Source organism: Malurus melanocephalus, unplaced genomic scaffold (genome assembly GCF_030028575.1).
Source record: "Malurus melanocephalus ecotype Western Australia unplaced genomic scaffold, MMel_1.1 scaffold_564, whole genome shotgun sequence".
Lineage (NCBI taxonomy): Eukaryota > Metazoa > Chordata > Aves > Passeriformes > Maluridae > Malurus > Malurus melanocephalus.
The window spans coordinates 253,781-272,106 of record NW_026623796.1 but is presented as its reverse complement, the minus strand read 5'-3'; the positions used below and the strand labels follow the sequence as shown (position 1 = coordinate 272,106).

General features: G+C 39.8%; 2 protein-coding genes across 3 annotated transcripts in view; one reads left to right on the top strand and one right to left on the bottom strand.

Moving 5' to 3' along the window:
- The window catches only part of SMC1B (structural maintenance of chromosomes 1B), a 23,385-nt gene extending 14,245 nt beyond the window's left edge, over positions 1-9,140 (top strand). The window contains exons 15-25 of one of the 2 annotated variants that reach the window (XM_057382343.1): positions 152-258; positions 883-1,024; positions 1,778-1,923; positions 2,998-3,151; positions 4,240-4,338; positions 4,967-5,123; positions 5,877-6,031; positions 7,418-7,569; positions 7,925-7,994; positions 8,409-8,519; positions 8,736-9,140. In XM_057382343.1, the coding sequence (XP_057238326.1) occupies positions 152-258; positions 883-1,024; positions 1,778-1,923; positions 2,998-3,151; positions 4,240-4,338; positions 4,967-5,123; positions 5,877-6,031; positions 7,418-7,569; positions 7,925-7,994; positions 8,409-8,519; positions 8,736-8,846 (1,404 nt within the window). In that variant the 3' untranslated portion in view covers positions 8,847-9,140. The remainder of the gene's footprint in view (positions 1-151; positions 259-882; positions 1,025-1,777; positions 1,924-2,997; positions 3,152-4,239; positions 4,339-4,966; positions 5,124-5,876; positions 6,032-7,417; positions 7,570-7,924; positions 7,995-8,408; positions 8,520-8,735) is intronic. The other variant, XM_057382344.1, reaches the window with a different exon arrangement.
- A 2,313-nt stretch (positions 9,141-11,453) lies between these two features.
- FAM118A (family with sequence similarity 118 member A) lies at positions 11,454-18,218 on the bottom strand. The gene is made up of 7 exons (XM_057382341.1): positions 18,141-18,218; positions 16,674-16,926; positions 15,518-15,739; positions 14,784-14,912; positions 13,715-14,000; positions 11,945-11,977; positions 11,454-11,725 (listed from the first exon to the last, which is right to left on the bottom strand). Exons 1-7 carry the CDS (start codon positions 18,185-18,187, stop codon positions 11,622-11,624), a joined length of 1,074 nt encoding a protein of 357 aa, XP_057238324.1. The 5' UTR covers positions 18,188-18,218; the 3' UTR covers positions 11,454-11,621.
- Between the last annotated feature and the right edge of the window lie 108 nt (positions 18,219-18,326).

Genomic DNA, 18,326 nt, shown 5'->3' with positions numbered 1-18,326 from the left:
CTCGCTCACCCTGTCTTTTGAGGAGTACCTGTTTGCTGYTTCTTAAAGTACCTTAAAAATCCAATCTGCAGCATGAAGTGATTGAATATTTAATGTCTGGGAGTTGCAAAATAGTATAATCACTTTTTGTTCCATTTCTCTGATTTCAAAGGTTGAAGATGATGTGTTCCGGGAATTCTGTGAAGAAATTGGAATAGAAAATATTCGTGTGTATGAACAAGAACATGTGAGACAACAGGAGGAGATTGATAAGAGAAGGTGGTATTTGTCWCTGAAATGTAAACCAGGGGTTGGTATTTGATTGGGCACATTGGTACTTGAGAAACTCCTTCACAGGAAATAGCACAAAGTCCTAGGAGACTGTAGAATGTTCTCTTAGCATTGTAAGGATTAGTTAGGCCACTGCTRTGGATTAGTTAGCCAAGGATTAATTAGATCACTGCTGTGGTTTGGGTTTATTAGAGTCAGTGACAGCTTGCAATGAACTTATTTTACTGTTTTGGTAGCACCATTGTAAAAAATAATAGTTTTCTAAAACCCACCTTGAAAAATGGCACTATCTGAGATAGCATGAAGGGTCACTCATGTATGAAATACCTTAAGGAAAACCGGTGTAAGATGCAGGTGTTTGGTATAGAAACAGACTCTTAAGGAATAATCATGATGTGGCTATAGTGTATATTATATTTTTTAAACTAATATCATTATTTCTGTGATTTCCCATATATCTAGGATGTGGTGTAGTAGAATCAATGTGTGCAGATTTTTGTGTTCACATAGAAGATACTKTATCTTCTATGATGGTATTTAAATAATCAGAGTTCAGTCACAGCTACTGTCCTGCTTTGTAAGAATTGGTTTTAAATCTTGTACTGTGMCTAGACTGGAGTTTGAAAACCAGAGGACACGACTGAATGTTCAGCTGGAGTATAATCGGGATCATCTACAAAAATTAACAAACTCACTCAGCAAGTTGAGGGAGACAGTTCATAAAGATGAAGCTGAGATTATCAAACTACAGAAGGTAACTGTAAAATCGATTTTCTGTCTTGTAATTCAGTACATACTTAAAGTTCCAGTATTGAATAAATGTATTTGATGCTRTGGATTAATTTTTCAGGGGGTTAATTCAGTGTTGACTTGGTAGTTGCTTCAAAAAATGCAGATACATATTGCATTTTAACCTTGGAATGAGCTGCCATATTTGGATGCTTACTTATTAGTAAAAATAAGCTTACTAAAAATTAAATTTTGSAGTACTGTCTGTACAGTGTTGTATTTTGTTCAGTTATGTGTGCAATTGATATGAAAAGGCAGCATRACACTACAGATAAAACCAACAGCATTGTGGCTCAGATTCAGCAGATTTYATGAGTAAGAGCAAACAACTCTGGTGCTTTACATCTTTAAGCTACTTTGCAGCCACTAATAGACTTAAAATAATTCTATGAAACCAATTAAAATTTTTACTTGAAGCAATATTTATGGCTTCCTCCTTCATAGTGTTCTTTATCCTGTGTGTGCTGATGGTACTGTTAAATGAACTCTGTTTTTTCACAGGAAAATGAAGGAGAAAATATRTTCTTTGAACAAATAATAAAAAGTGAAATCTATTAAATTGCCATAAAGTGGTAGAAACCCCCCAGTGCCTTTCAGATCTTGTGCTGTAACACATTTGAGTGTAACAGGTTTAAACTTTACATCCTTTTTCTGTATAATAGAGGTTCCAGATCTAAATTCTTGGTGRGAGGTTAAAAATTTAAATATTTCTATACAGGAAGAGGAAAATCTTCTAAAAAAAGTGAATGAACGTATGGAGGAGCAGCAACACCTTAAGGATAGATTAAGTGCTCATAAATCTGAGCTTACAAAAAGCCAAAATGAAGTTGAAGAGTTCAGAAAGACGATGTTAACTCTTAATAGGTAATTCCTACTTGTACTGCTGAGAAAATGATTAATGGGATAATATTTAGAAGAGATTTAATGATCATATGTTTGGATTTCTCTTGTTTTCTTGTGAAAGATTTGTTAGAGACAGTGATTTGCATCTACAGTATGCCTACATTCAACAGTGTTTCTAATTCAGTGTGTGAAGGAGAGTATTTCAAAAGACCCATCCCATAAACCATACAGAATTATTTTATTATCTACCTAGTCTTAGGTCTCACTGGATCTCTGACACGGATCTCTGATCTCTTGTGGTGACTRTGCAGTAGCTTACAGCTTGGTTGGGGGTGTGTGAAGTTCCCTGGTAGTGTCACAGTTTAGTTTGAGTTGTACAATGCCAATTAATGTGAATATTTATTTTTATTTTCTGATATCATTATTTCTTCAGACTTTTCATGTGTTGGATACCTTGAACTAATACTAGCTTTAGGTCACTATTTTATCCTAYATTATATTAAATCAACTCCTTTGAGGACAGTTTATACTTTAGTTCTGTTGTGCTTGCTTATYATTGATATGGTTGATGTCCCTTAATCAGGAGTCTTCTGTGTTTAAAAACCTCATTACATTGGCATATAGGTAAACCTGTGGCATTTTTTATAAAATCAGTAACTGTATGCCTAGTAATTTATGTTACATTTCTGCTGATGTAACTTGATGCAGTCAAAGGAATTGGTTGCAAAGACTTAAACTGTGTTTCAAGGAGTCATGAGAGAAGATACTTGGTTACACGTTAAAGGATCAAATCTCCATGCATGTTTGCTGGAGCTGAACAGAACAGGCTGTAATCAGGAAAGATGAGTATTTAAAGTGAGCTTGGCAATGCACTCAAACTGAGGTTGCCCCTGGAATAATTCAGGAGAAAGGAGGGGATGGCAGAAGTACAGTAGCATTTTCCTGTTTGTTTGATGGGAATTATTGCAGAGGGAAGAGCCCTCTTTGTGCTTGGAGTCTGTTTTCCATGCTGWATTTATTGTGATGTTTTTCAGTGGGTGTTACTAGCAGTGGTGCTTCCACTCTYRAATTGTTTTGTGCCTTTTGTGCATGTAGAGAAGCTGTAAAGTTGCAGAGRGAAGCCACAGCTCTAGAAACYTCTCTGGAAGAGAAGAGATTAAAACGACATAATCTGCTGCTTGAATGCAAGGTGCAGAACCTGAAAATCAAGTTACTGTTAGGATCCCTGGATGACATCAGYGAAGTAGAGGTAATTAGTGTTTACAGAAAATAGATATCATGGAGAAACACTTATTTATTAATTTAAAGATCCTTATTGTCTCCTTACAGGACTGTTTGTCTTGCATTGTAATGTTCAAACAAACACACTATTTGTGTGATTAGGCCTCTTTCACTCAAAAGGATTTCCTTTTGTTTTTGTAGACAGAAATATTGTTTGCAAGTATTTCTGCTAGTGCTTGAAACATATTTTTGTGAAATACATAAAAAATTGTAGTACAGGAAAATTGGTAAGGAGATACATAAGAGGATAGAAAGGGGTCARTTCAGAAATATAAATAAATACAGCATGTGCAAGGGTTTAGATCCTATTTGGTCAATTATCCATAATAAAAATACTGTTTATAAAGTCATCCTTTTGTGTTCAGTAGCTGTAGATATTCATACAGAWCGAGGATAGGCTAAAATAGAAACATTCAGATGATTGCCCCTCGTTATTTGTCTCCTTCTTCCCTCTTTTTCCAGCATATTTTTTGTGAGGGGAAATAAACTTTCTCCACTGTTACAAAAGAAAAAAGTTGTGGGTTTTGAAGGACCTACAACAAATGTGTGAATTTGGAAGGACCTACAACAAATGTGTGAATTTGGAAGGAGTTTTGCTGAACCCATTCATTACAAGAGTATTTTATGCTGGAGGATAAGTGTGAACTGGGGAAAAGGCAAAATGCAAGCAGTGAGATGGGGTGGGCAGTGTGTGAAGGGAAAGAATAAGAATTGCTGATGATCAGAGGATGTAGGAGCTCTGCTCTCACAGTTTCTGAATAAGGAAGAGAGGAAATGAGGAGRTGAGCAGAAGGAATAACACTGTGGATTCTTAATTAATATCACTGAGAAATCAAGCTTCTGAGAAAGAATCTTGGTGGGAAAGAGATCTGATAATTAAGTAGCACATGTTTCATTTGAGAGAAGGTGACTGAAATCCAGGCTACAGGGAGTAAAAGATTCTCTGCTTATGTCTTGCAGAACTGAAGCTCTTTGTTTCTTTTACTGAATTTGTTTTACAGTTTACAGTTTCAAATGTAACTGTTGTATTTCTGACCTGGAGTGTCCATTTTACAGCTAGGAACTGAAACAGAAGACACCCAGACTCTATCAGGGATCTATGAAAGGGAAGAGAGAATTCAGATAGACTACAGCACCCTAGAAGTAGACTTAAAGGTAATATCTTTTTGTCTGAAATTATTAGAGATGGAGGGTTTGATTTTTTTATTTTTGTAAAAAATATTTTATTTCTTGTGTATTTATTCTTCACCCTGGATGGTTGTAGGGGGTTGTTTACCTTCTGTGTGTGGTATTTGTAGAGACTGAAACTTCCCATCTTTCCTTGTMTAACAGCCCATTAGATCACATTTTCTCAGCAGGTTTTGTAATTTTTTTTTTCCTTTTTAATCTTGAGGAAAATAGTTAAATATCAGAGGCAAAGCACTGAGCAAAGGATGAATCTGTCATTACTGGAACTTGTCTCAAAGAATTCACTGAAAATGTTTTCTTTAAAAATGAAKGAGTAAAGCACTAATCCTGCTCCTGTGTTGTATTTTAAAAAGGGAATTGAGGGAAAGGAATTGGCTCTCTGTTTTTAAAGGTTTTCTGGAGGAACACTGAGGGCCTGATAGGTTCATTGTGAGAACTAACACCTGAATGGCATTTTTGGGTTGTGTTTCCAGTTAAAGCTGTTAATGAGTGGGGTCATTGTTTCAGTAACCACAAGTACTTGCTGTCTGTATTGAAATGTCTTGGTCTAAAAGCAAATTAGATTGCTCTGGTTTTGTTTTTTTTTTTTCTTTAGGAACTAGAATCTGATGAAGAGATAGAGGTTTATGTGAAGCAAATGCAGCAGGAAATCAAATGTAAAGAGATCACATTAATGAAGACAGCTGCTCCAAACCTGAGAGCAGGAGAGAAATTACAGATGGCTCGGGACAAGTTCCAAGAATCAATAGATGGTAACACTGGGTCTTTCATGTCAATCACTTTTGYGACTGAAATTGAAATTCATTGAAATTCCTCTTCTTGGGGTTGGTCCTGCAGGCTTTGCCCCTTTCAGATATTAAGGGTTTTTTCTGCTCAAGTGTTTATTCTCAATTACCTTTTAATTATAAGTAAACAATTCACTAACATACTTGAGTGTGCAGTAGTTTGTTAAAATACAGTTTGAATTATTGGGAAGATATTTGTTACTCACATGACATCATAAAGTATTTCTGCTTGCTTTTCTGAGAATTACTGACTTTAGTGTTAAAATCGTTTCAAATTTTTAAATTGTTTCCAATACATAACTGAAGGAACTGTGTRTATTGTCCAGAGCTCAGACATTGGTTCTGGACAGTGATAGTATCCTMAGAGAGTATTSCAGATMTWAACAGTGTAAGAAAYCTGAGGGGTTCTGGAGCTGKACCAGGTCAGTGCTGGTGCTGCYTGKGGCTGCCTGGCCCTCAGAAGGAATTAGAAGAATTTTGTTCCTTGCTCCAGAACAAATGTGGCGTAGAACAGATTGAATACACCATGACTTTGCTGTTTTGGCCATTTTTCCATTTGAAATCTGGAAGGAAACTCACACTATTGGTGGGTTCCTTTTTTGCAATAAGATTTTAAGTTTCTTGATGCTGCTCATAGTATCCAGTATATATTTGTTCTGTGTATTTGCTCAAAGACTTCTTATGGAGTCATTCCTGWGAATTAATTTTTTCTTTCCATAGCTTTTGAGATCAGCAAAAAGGAGGCCAGAATATGCAAGCAGGAATTTGAAGAGGTGAAAAAAAGGAGATACCAGCTGTTTAGCCGGTGCTTTGAGCATGCCTCCATTGCCATTGACAAGATCTATAAGAAGCTTTGCAGGAACAGCAGTGCTCAGGTGTGTCATGTGCTCAGGGGCTTTGCCTTAAAGGCCTTACTGGATGCTTTGTTACCTGGAATAAAGCTGCACTTGTGGCTTCCAGAGACAGTCTCGGTCCTAAAGAAGAAAATTATAGARATAAAGACTATGGAAATGTAGGGTCAGGGAAGGAATTGGTAATAAGCCAAAGCATGCTTGACATTAGGCAGAGAGGTAATCTGCAAACAAAAYTGGGAGCTACTCACTTTGGGTTACTTTTACACCTTGCTTTTAGCAAACTTGAACACTACCAGAACACAAGTGTGAAATGTAATTGAGCACTTCATTAAAAAGTAACATTGGTTTACATAAGTAATACCAATAATAACTTAATCATTAGTACAGAAAACTAAAAATCATAAATCAGTGCTAGTGTTTTGTACAAGGTCTTGAAGCACCTTCTAGCCCACTTAAATATTTGGAAAAGACAGACATAATATGTTTGCAAGTTTTAAGAAACCTGTAGAAAAATARTCCTACAATTCTTTGTTACTGGTCYTGTGTTAATAACTAAAATTCAAGAGGGAACTCTCAAACGCTTTGGTTGCGTCACATTCCGTAGACCGTGGAATGTTTAAAGGATTGAACTGTTGTCTGTCTTAAAACTTAAGATTTTGTATTTTCCCTCAGCACGTTACTTGTTGGTTTGGTTTTCCTTCATTATGTTTGTGATCTAAGAGGAGACATTTGAAATAAGGATTGAAATTTCTGTTTTATCTGTCTCCATCTCTGCAGAGGGGAYGAGTTTGTATTATTTTATTGTCTCTTCTATTAATGAGAAAAATAATCCACGTAGCAAAGATCTTACCCATCTTACTTTTAGTAGTTTGGAAAAATGGCTATTCCTTTAAAATAATGCTTTTAAATTTYGGCCCTGAGAGCCAGGATACAAAAYAYAGAAAAAGACTTTAATACAAGCAGTCTTTATCCATCTCACAGCTAGGTTCTGTAAAGATAACCTTTCACCAGAAAAAGTCAATTTTGTACATATATTGTCTTCTAGGCCAAAACCCAAGAAATCTGCTTTTGAAGTCTAAACTTTTAATAATTAAAAAAATCAAAACACTTACATATAAGGTGATAAAATCAAGTTTGTTCAGTAGCTGGAAGTTTATAAATAACAAAGATGTGGTGCCACTTGCACASTGGTTTTGTTTTGAGCCTCTTGGTTCCTGATTTGTTAACAAAAACCATATTCTCTGGGAATTTGATACTGCTGCTCTCRGGATGAATGAACAGGTTCCCTAAAAATGAAGTAAAGTTACTGGTTTCCTCACTAGCTCAGGCAGTATTTAAACCTAAGAAATACCCATCTAAATAATTTGGTAGGTGTAACTATTAACAATTAAATGCATTTGTTTTCAGGCATTCCTTAGTCCTGAAAATCCTGAGGAGCCCTATCTGGAAGGCATTGGCTTCAACTGTGTGGCTCCGGGCAAGCGCTTCATGCCAATGGACAGTTTGTCAGGAGGGGAAAAGACAGTGGCAGCCCTGGCTCTTGTGTTTGCCATCCACAGGTAAAGGGGATTAACCAGGGAAAAAARGGTTTATGGTGTTCTCAAGTATCAGATCAAGTAGGTGATAAGAGACAGTGTTACACACATATTAAAAAAAAATTGTGCTAATGGAGTATTCACACATTGCTGAAGTCTTATTCTTTATCTGTCATGACTTAATATATTAAATGTAGAATTTTATGTTAAGTAAAATATTAACTTAATTTGTTGTCTATTATTTAATGTTAAATTATACCTATTTAATTAAACATAAGAATAATATTGCAAAATACTATGAACACTTTTTATGGAGCAAGTAATTAGAATGTTAACATTTTGCTACCTCAGTGCAAAAATATTGTCTTGTCTTGTGCAGCTTTCGGCCAGCTCCTTTTTTTATTTTGGATGAGATAGATGCTGCGCTGGACAATACAAACATTGATAAAGTAAGGTGCTCTTCTATCAACAATATCTGATACCTTTTGTAGAAAGGTGGCTACATCCATTGCAGGATGTTGGGATACAGAGATTGACTAGCCTGACTTGAACCCATTTTAAATACAGATTGGATTTAGGGCTGAATAATAGTTACTCATTGGCACTGGTGCTTTTTCTTGCTTTATTCATTGGAATGAACCATTATTTTCTTAAATGTTTTCAAAAAGCAGCACATCTGAGGGGTTGTCTTTTACCATGCAAAATATCTATCTTTTAAAACTGGTGTGTTTCTCATTTTATCAATCTTACTTCATGATGGAATTCTCCAGCTAGCACAGTTCAATTCTTCCCTCACTATTCCCTAATCACAGCATTGTTTCAGGCTGCCAGAACTAACTGAAATACWTGGTTTCTTTCCAAAGGTCTCGAGTTTCATTAGAGAGCAGGCACACGAACAGTTCCAAATGATAGTTATTTCCCTGAAGGAAGAGTTTTACTGCAAGGCGGATGCATTGATCGGAGTGTGTCCTGAGGTAACAATGAATTTTGGTTAAATAATGCCTGTGGGGTTGTTGAAGTGCTGGGTCACACCTGAGGTGTTGCTCCTGTGAATCAGTCCATGGCTGGGTGTTCCAGCTCCAGGGAACATCCTTTGGGTAACTCGAGCTCAGTATTRTGTCTGATAGCTCTGAAATGCCTGTTCCAAGTACCAAAAGTGTGTTCAATGGTGTGATCCTCCCTCTTCTCAGCACGATGATATCATGTTCAGCCAAGTGCTGACCCTGGATCTTACCGAGTACCCAGAGGCAGAGGAGCAGGASACACCAGAGAAGCCCAGCCGTTCTTCTGCCTTCGAATAGAGCGTGGATGGTGGCAGGGCCAGGTGACAACCTGGAGCTGAGCTCAAAGCTCCCTGTTACAAAATTGAGTTTGAAGGTGGCTGTTGCAGGTTGACAGGGAAATGTTCTATTTTCAGATGAAACAGTTTTGCAGAATGTTAAGGGAATCAACTGTTAATCCTTGATGCAGTTTTGTTAAGGAGTCAGAGCCTGAGGCTGTTTCTGAGGTGTGCACACTGGTACCCAAAGCTTTCTCTCCAGATGTTGTGGGATGTTTTGGCTGTAAGATGAAGGGCTGCGGGTTCATTCCCGTAAGTGTAGTATCCCAAAGAAGCCTCTTGCTTTTCTTAGGAAAAGTCCATAGTGCCAGCACTCTGTTCACTTGCTGACTGCTCCAGTTGTAGCTGCATTTATTTGCCTTTAGAGAGGATTATTTCCTCCTTTTTAAAACAGTAAGGTACTGGAATGTGCTCCTTATCTTGGGGGACTTCTGTGACAACCAGAAAGGCTTCAGTCCTCCTTTGCAACCTTACACAAGTATTAGTTAACTGTACAAAAACTTGTGATGCAGTTCTCAAGCTGTGAGGTTAACCTTGAAAAATTTCACCTCTGAGGTATTTCACCTCACCAGTGGAAAGATGCTGTAGAGGCACCAGCATTAGAAAAATGTTTTGGTTTGTTATTATGCAGCTGTCCCAGTACACTCAAGTTATTTTGCTGGCCCTTTTTCATCTAAGTACCAAAGTTAATGAAGTTGGGTACCGAACACTGAGAGAGCTGGAATCACTGCATGTGGTTTATGTTCCACCTCTGTGTGTGCTGCAGAGCTTCCCTTGGTTTGTTGTTGTTCATAATAATTGTATCTTATATTTACAGAGATTTCTTTTGTTCGCTGGTTGCCTACACACACCTGCTTTGTCAACTGCTGTGAGCCTTGGGTGTGTGCTGGGCCTGTGGGGATCCTGCCTCAGGGAGGGAGCGTGTCTGAGCAGGAGCTGTAACATGTTTTGGGGAAATACAGATGTTCAGCAAATACTTGTGTTATTGCTGCACTTCACTGAATAAAGTGATTTATTCTGAGCCATGGGTCAGCATCAGTGCCTTAATTCARAATCCAGTGGCAGATGTAGAAAAGCCCTCATTCCTTTGCTTTTGAGAGCACACGAGATGGCCTTCGAGGGGAGACTGCTGGACAAGCAAGGGAATAATCACCAGTGGAAGGCTCCCAAAGGGAGGGATGGGGTTTACTACTGTGGACCCGACTTAAAGCACAGGATAAGGAATTGCATGACTTTGGGGTTTGAATAATGGTAGCAATCAGGGTCATAAATCCCTCAGTGCAAGTCATGGATTTTGCTGCAGCTTGAAGCAAAGGGTGAAGTGTTCTGAGCTGATCATCAGCATCCACAAGAGCCTGACTGGTCACTTTGCAAAGCAGCCAAGTCCTGCTGACTGCAGAAGCATATCATAGAGGGCAGTTCTCACTGTGCTCTATGTARTGCTGAAAGACAATTTTCAGATGTGATGTGGGTATAAATAGACACTCTCAAATAGGGTGGGTGTGGGCTGCCTGAAGGTCTGCAGAGCATAGCAGCATCTCAACAGTGCACATCACTGAATCCTTTTGTCCCAGGGAACTGAAGGAAGTGGTTGGGGKACAGGGGAATGAAGACCTGCCAAACCACAGTTCAGAGGGAAAGGTCACCTCCCAGACCCACCCTTGTCCTCCCTGTAAAATCCCAATACTGTGTGACATGGGCTCAGAAGGTGTAACAGAAATCCTTAGGATACAGAGGCASGGAAACCTGACAGGAGCAATCCTTCAGGCACGAAAACCAGCCCTGGACATGCTCTCCTGCAGACACTGAGGTGAGAGCCAGCTGACTGGAACACTCCATGGGATCATCAGTGCTGGTGATTACCAGCTGCAGTGGGAACTCTGTCTTGGTGCCAAGATGACACAGGTGGGGCAAGTACGAGATTCTGCTGGGCCTCACCTGTACCCTTGGAAGGCAACCTTGCACACTAGGGATTGTCTGCAGCTGGATCCTTTGGTACTGACTGGGTTTCATTCCACTGCAGCAGGACASTGTKMKSYSYKSTSCMWKGSASMRSRSMKMMCAGTCTGTGGTGTAACATTCAACACATTTCCACAGGAACAGAAGGGTCAGGGAGTGCCTGCCCTGCAATYTGTCCCTGTGGATGCAGCACTGTTCCAGCCTTTCCTCCCCAGGTGATCTTGTGCCTTACCTGACAAAGGAAAACAAATCCTTGTGCCAAAAGTGAAAAGCAGGTGGCTCGTCGTGCTGTGGGTTCTACAACTGTGGAACAGCACTGGTCTTCAGGACTTAGGGATCAGACACTGAAGCCTGCAAGAGCCCTGAAGAATTCAGGCTCCAGCAACCCACCTGCAGCTCAGCTCATGGGAAAAGAACTGAAACTGCTTTGTTTCAATAGCAGGTGTGCCAAGAGGTACCTTTAACACATGCAAACACTGTGTGGTTTCACCTGGGGAAGAGTTTGGTCCAGCTGGCTTCACACACAGGCACTGAGAAGTTGTATCTACCTTTGTCTGACCCTGCCTGAGTGGTCTGGCAGTGCCAGGGGAGTGACTCATGTGMGTAGAGTTTTACACACGTGACACATTTACAGCTTTAGAAAAGAAAAAGCCAGTATGTACAATTTTATTCCACTTAAAACCATGGAAATACCAGCTCTAAACTTCTCATGCAGCAGATGCAAAACACACCTACTGTTAAAAAGCTTCTGGGGTGGACCTGGGRTCTTTGGGGTTCTTCATTCAGGAGTGGGGATATCACTATCTGACTGCTTTATCCTCTTAGGAGAATTGATGCCACTTTCTCCCAACTTTCTTTTAGCACAGTCCACGCATGAAGTTCCTGAGGTGGGAGAGGGGAAAAAAAAAAAACAAATTGATATTGCTATATCCATGTGCTTGGTGTACATTTTATTACAAGCACCAGCTATCAAGATAAATGAAGTCATGCTAAATCAGAGCTCTGCAGAGTAATTATTTAATTACTTTGGAAATAAGAAGTGTACTTTTCTCATGTTGGTAGGATTATGGAACTTTTTGTAAAAATWAAAACATCACTTACCCAAGAGTGTTGTGCTGTCCACCCGATCAGCATCTAGAGAAGTTAAAGAGATGTCAGCAACACACACAAACATCCAGGAACTTTTCATGCTTTTATGCACCATCCCAAAACAGCAAAGTTGTATTTAGAATCCCAGAATGGTCTGGGGTGGAAGGGATGTCGAAGCTCATCCAGTTCCACGCTCCTGCTAGGAGCAAGGACACATTCCACAATCCCAGGTTGCTCCAAGTGCAGCCTTGAACACTTCCAGGGATGGGGCAGCCACAGCTTCTCTGGGCACCCTGTGCTAGGGCCTCCCCACACTGATCACAAAAAAAAAAAAGTGTCCTCTTTATAGCTAACCTAATCTTATGCCCTTTCAGTTTGAAGCCCTGAGTGTGACCATCCAGCCTATTTTCATCCCCCCTCCCCAAGTCTTCCTTTTTCACCTTTTTAAAAATAGGGATTAGGTTTCCTCTTTTCCAGCCAGTGGGAACTCCCCCAGTCAACACCATTTTCCTAATAATACAGCTTAGTAACTTTATAATGGTTTAGCAGGTTGAGAATTCTACCAGGACATTATTGCTGCAGCCCAGGATGTCTCTGACCCTGACCTCAGGGGCAGCTGAGCCTCTCCTCCCTTGGGCTCTCCATCACCTTTCCTAGGAAGTGGCCCTCAAGGCATTCCAGGATTCCTGGACTTTGCAGTTTGCTGTGTTCCTTTTCCAGTGAGTGTCTAGGACCCAGCCTGCATTTCTCATTTCTTTCATATTATCCTTTTAACAAACTCCCCCTGCTACACATTGGAAGAGAGTTTGTACATAGGCACAAAAAACCAAACCCTGACAGKCTGGTGATGTACAGGGCAGTTCTGCACACTGAATGGTTTTGTTTGGGATCTTGACTTGCAAATGAGACCATGAGATTTTTCGAGTCTGAGTAAGGTCCTTCTTGCAAGTCTGATGCCAATCAAGCTGCAAACAAACTTCCTGAAATCTTGATACTATGATAAGTGKTTTTTTCTAGCCTTACTGGAAAGAAAAACGTAATGCAGTCTAATTGGAGTATTCATCAAGTCACAAAAACCAGAATAATTCCAACATACACTTTTCAGGGAAAGGTTCATGCCATGTACCATTTGGGAATAATTTTAGACAAAACATTTTCACTGAAATGATAAACAATAAACCTGTCAAACAGCAATTCTTCCCWAGGTCATTTAGTTATTTTCCTCTATTCTCTGGATAAGCCAAAACAGAACTGTCCTTGTTTRGAAAACATTAAAGAAATCTCTTTCCTTAGACATAAAGTTGTTGTTTCTCTTCATTCTCTTCACAACCCTAACTGTATTAAGCCAAACACTTYCTGGATGCACTGATTTAACTTCCCATTCTGTGCTCAGTCAGATATTGTGGCTTAACCAGCTTATCCCACAGTTAATTCTTTCAATACCTAGTCTCTTTTCCTGACCAGTCAGATTTCTGATAATGTAATACTTAATAAGCTGGAGTAGTTCACATCATAAATATATGTTAAGCAAACATCTTCACTAAATACTAACAAAGAAGCAAATTCAGAATTCAAGATTACGTTTACAAGAATCCACAGACCTCCAAAATCCACAGATTTAAAAAAAAAAAATCTGGTTGTAGTTTGGCCACATGTTGCAACTCCACATGTCCCTCACAAGCAACAAATCCGAGGTCAGAGCCTCAGATCAGCTGCAGTGTTCAGGCAGGACAACCCACCCAGGACCTGCTCCAGATTGTGCTGCTGAAGAGGCCACRTTACCTGGACTTCTCTGTTTGCAGATTTGAGCAGTCAGATCCTGGACATACTCTGGGAATTGTTGGAAGCAGTCCCCATAGGACACCACTTTGATTCCATGCAGCAGCATATCTGCCTGGAGCTTAAAAAAGTGGTCTTCGTTTTCTTTAAGTACCAACATGTAATGTTCTAGATCCATTTTGTTCTTTACTGTGTAAAGAAAGAGAGCTTGGAATATCTGGTCACGCAGAGTCTCTCCACAGCCCAAAAACAAAAAAGATTTGGTTCGGTACAGATTCTGAAGAACTTCCTGTGAAGGAACAGAAACACAGAATAGAAAATATTGTCATACTTACAGACAAAAGCCAAGGTCAGAACTTTTAAAATACATCAGCTAGAGAAGGACCAGCAGCCAGCAGAGCAGAACCTCACTACTGAGCTGAAAAAAGCAGATGTTTTAGGACCAGGCCAAACTGCCACTTCATAACCATTGTTCCAACAAAACAAAAACAAAAAAAAAGGCAAAATTATCATAGAAATATGGGAGTTGGAACAAAATGATCTTTAAGRTCTCTTCCAACCCAAGCCATTCCATGAAATTTAAATGGGCATGTAAGTGTTGCCAGTAAGGGAATTTAAATTGAAATAATTAGAATGACAGAATATTGGGGTCCCATTAGGTCAATCTCTATAGTAAGGAAATTTAATATTCTTGACCAAATGTTTGACTTCCCATGGATCTCTTAACTGACCAGGATCCAGAGCTAGTAACATTTTAAACTCCTAAGAACCCTAGCAATCATAGGATGATGAATCCTTTTCCTGGTGTCCAGTGTTYTGAAGCTCCTTTCCAAAGATAAATACAAATTGTGACATCCAGCTGAGGGGTTTGGTTGTGATTTACAAGCCACAGGACACAAGGGYACAGAGTGCCCTGGCAACAGAGCCACCTTTCTGAATAATCTTGAATAATTCCTGTGGGCCCCAAGTATTTAATTTATATGATCCCACTGAGCCTTAGGTATCTTGTCTGAAGTGGTCACAAGACAATTGCTTGGCAAAACATAGTAAAAATTGTAAAGATCACACAAACCATGACTTCAGGATCTTGAGTAACATCTTTGTATCCCGAGGGATCGAGCACCATTCCACAGGGATCTGTGTACAAGCCGTGAATATGAAGAACTCCRTATTTCACGTGGCCCCTTGCCCACTGAAGAACCTAAAGCACATCATGCAAGACACATCCTTTTGTTAAAATACACCACACTCAGCAGGAATCTGCAATATTATACAGCTGAACTGACTCACAAACCACTTAAAGCAGAAACAACTCCTTTTGCACTTTCCTACAGCAGGGGATTGCAATTTGTAATTATACAGCAATTTAAATTGTAACAAAGAGGTGATGGCTGATAATGCAGCTCTCTGGCTTTTTGGGTTCTACAGCCAGTCAAGCAGGAAGCAAACTCCAGCAGCACTGACAGAAAAGGTATGAACAGCAAATTAACTAGCAGCCAAGTGAAATTCTATTTGGGATTTTAACAATGCYTTTACATATGTTAAATTAAGTTTGTGGGGTTCTTTTCCAATAAATGGCAGGGAACTGATTAATAAATGTGTCACTGAAATTCTCCTTAGTAATAGTTACCAGATAATTCAGAATAAAGAGATATGTAAAAGAAATGTCTGGGCATCTGCTTACAGATATGCTTTACCAATTGATTTTTAGTCTTGACACTCTTTTAACAGGAAAACATCTTTCAGTGCAGCTTATGTGCTGAATTGTCATATATAAGTCTAATAATTTTACTGATGTCATCGCACCTTATCCTTATCTTTAAGGTCTAAAGATTCCATAGGTTTGCCCTGTTGCTGACCAAATATTTCAAGCAAATTATCATAGTTTGTAGTCAGAACCATCGTGCCTCTCTCCATGAGCCTCAGGATGGACTGCAGAATCACGGGGTTCTGAATGTGTTGTTCTAAATTATCAAACACCTCCATTAAGCAATCCTGGAAGAAGTTGGGCTTCGTGTCCCCAGTACGCTGTGGAAAGAGGAGAGGAASGCTCCAATCAGCCCTTGTGCTCTGTGACAACTGCCTCCCTCAGGAACCCACACCACCTGGCCACTGCAAGAGAGGGCTTGAACAGCCACCCCAACCAAAATCCCCCAAAACAAATCTGGGTTTGCTCCAGTGATCCTGCCTCTACTCAGTGTAGCTCCAAACAATAGTCTGGCTTTCTCAAGAGAGCTTGTAATACAGAYACAATAACACAACACTAAAATGAGTTTTCCCTGGATTCAGACTGATCAGTATTTTATGAGTATTCAGCTATTCAGTATATCCCTGATATCCCTGGGGTATACTATTAAAAGTGGGGKTTTTCTGTTTTTTCATTCCTGGTTGAGAAAACTGTATTAATGATTAAATCTGCTACAAACACATGCAGCCTTGCTGTCACACTGAGCCTGCAGGGAGGCTGACCACAGCCTACACCTAGAACTACGTCTGTCACCCCGATTATTGCAGCCAGAAGGAAGGCTTGGCAAAGATCTTAACACRGTTTGAAAATATCTGGAAGTTCAGATGGATAGCTGAACCTAWGCAGGCATAGGCTGAACTCAGGGAGGTGGGAGCTGTGCTGGTGATTCCCAACGTGTGGCCCAAGGTCAYCAGTGGGCTCAAGCCCTACCTGTGCTTTCAGGGTCTCTCCAGTTACAGCCACAGGTCTAGAAATTCCTCTCTCACTTCTCATAAACTTTACAGCAAATATTTAACAGTAACGATTCTGGTTTGCATTAATTCTGATGAATGCTGGGGATTTTTAGCCTCTCCAAAATGCACAATGTGCTATATGATCACCCACTAAATTTCCATTTTTACCAGAAAACTCAACTTTTGGAAGTAGTGTTTCTTTATAACAGAACAAAAGTACATRGTAGTTTTGGAAATTAACAGAGGTTATAAACATACTCACTGGTGACATCTTCCTGATGAGATCATGTGCAACCACGAGCAGGTCTCTCTCCTTGCTTACTTTCTTACGGAATTCAGCCACATCCCCTGGGTGCAGCACCTCCAGCTGCTCAGCTGCTCCAAGGACAGCCTCAATGCAGCTCCTCCAGGAGCAGAGCGCYGGGATTCCGGGGGCTACTGCAGCACTCACTCCTGTCCCAATCACCAGGAGCAGGTCCCGGGGCTGCTTTCTTACCAGGCTTTTTAAGAATTTCCTTGAACACAGAAAACAAAAGTGTTCATTGCTCATGGTGCATTTCCTGGCTTGCCTGAAGAGCTCAGGACTGACTCCAGAAGTTCACCTGAGCCATTAAAGCTTCTGCAAAACACCAACCAACCACTAGGAACAGAGTWCTCCATTCCTACACAGTATCCTGGGATGGGCAGCCACAGAAACCCAAGGCTTCCCCAAAACAATGGCCCTAAAGCATTTTTGTCATTTCAAACAAATACATGTGCATGGTTAATACCAGCCAAAAAAGGGCAACAACTTCAAATCACTAAAATCTCTGAGATCCAAACTGRCAGTTGCCATTTTCCAGGCCACTGGGCTAGCCAAACACCATTTCCAATGAAATTTTGAAAAAAAATGGGCAGAAGATTGTCTGATGACTGAATTAATGCATTTGTGATAGAAAGGAAATAGAACTATTTCAAAGGGACAAGTCACAATATTTTAAGGAAACAAATTTTTGGGTTTTTTCTGGGAAAAAATGGCATATTTTATTCTCATTTATGGTCACTGCAGGATATGTGAACATAGCAGTCATGCTGGTTGTGATCAAGCGTTCATCCAACCCACTGTTTAGACATTACTACCCACAGATCCCTCTCAGAGGCGTGTTGGTGTTACATCCACAGTCTGCACAATCAGCACAGGGAATTGTCAAGAAAATCTTTCATTACCCAGCAAAGTGAAAATGCATAAAAACCACACAGCAGAATCAGTTCTGTATAAACAAGGATCTCAGCAGCACAGAACCTCAGAACTCCMCAGACTTTCTGAACTACCTTCACAGATTGTCAGCTCCTGGTGACATGGAAATAGGGATGATTAACACCTCTTGTTTCACAATCACCTGAAACCAGGTCAAACCACAATGTTCAACTTGAAATGGCCTCAGGCTAAGCAATAAAGAAACATGTAGATATAGCTGCCAGCTCGTGCTGACACATAAAATGTGTTTGATGACCCCCCCATGCCTTCCTGCCACATTGAGCCCTATTTTTTTCCTCTCATTACTTACCCCTCACAAAGACCTTAAGTGAGCATGAACTACTTGGTCAGGAAAGAAATTAATTTCTGGGATCATTGCAAGTTTTCAGGCATGATGTTGTTSTTGTATCCAATATTCAGTAGTTTACTCCCACTGTGATTTCACATTTTCATTAAGAGACAGTTTTATATCACTTCTGTAGCACAAATTACCTGAATTTCTGCTCACTTCTAATTGTGGCTCCTTCTGGTGAATCCATCTCTGAGCCCTGAATAAAAAAAAAAAAAAAAAAGCAAAATAATTCTCAATGCTTCTACCTCAGAAAAAGCCAAAATCAAAAGTATTACTGTTTACTTTTTTCTCTTTATTCCTACCAACTATTTTAATATCAAGTCCCA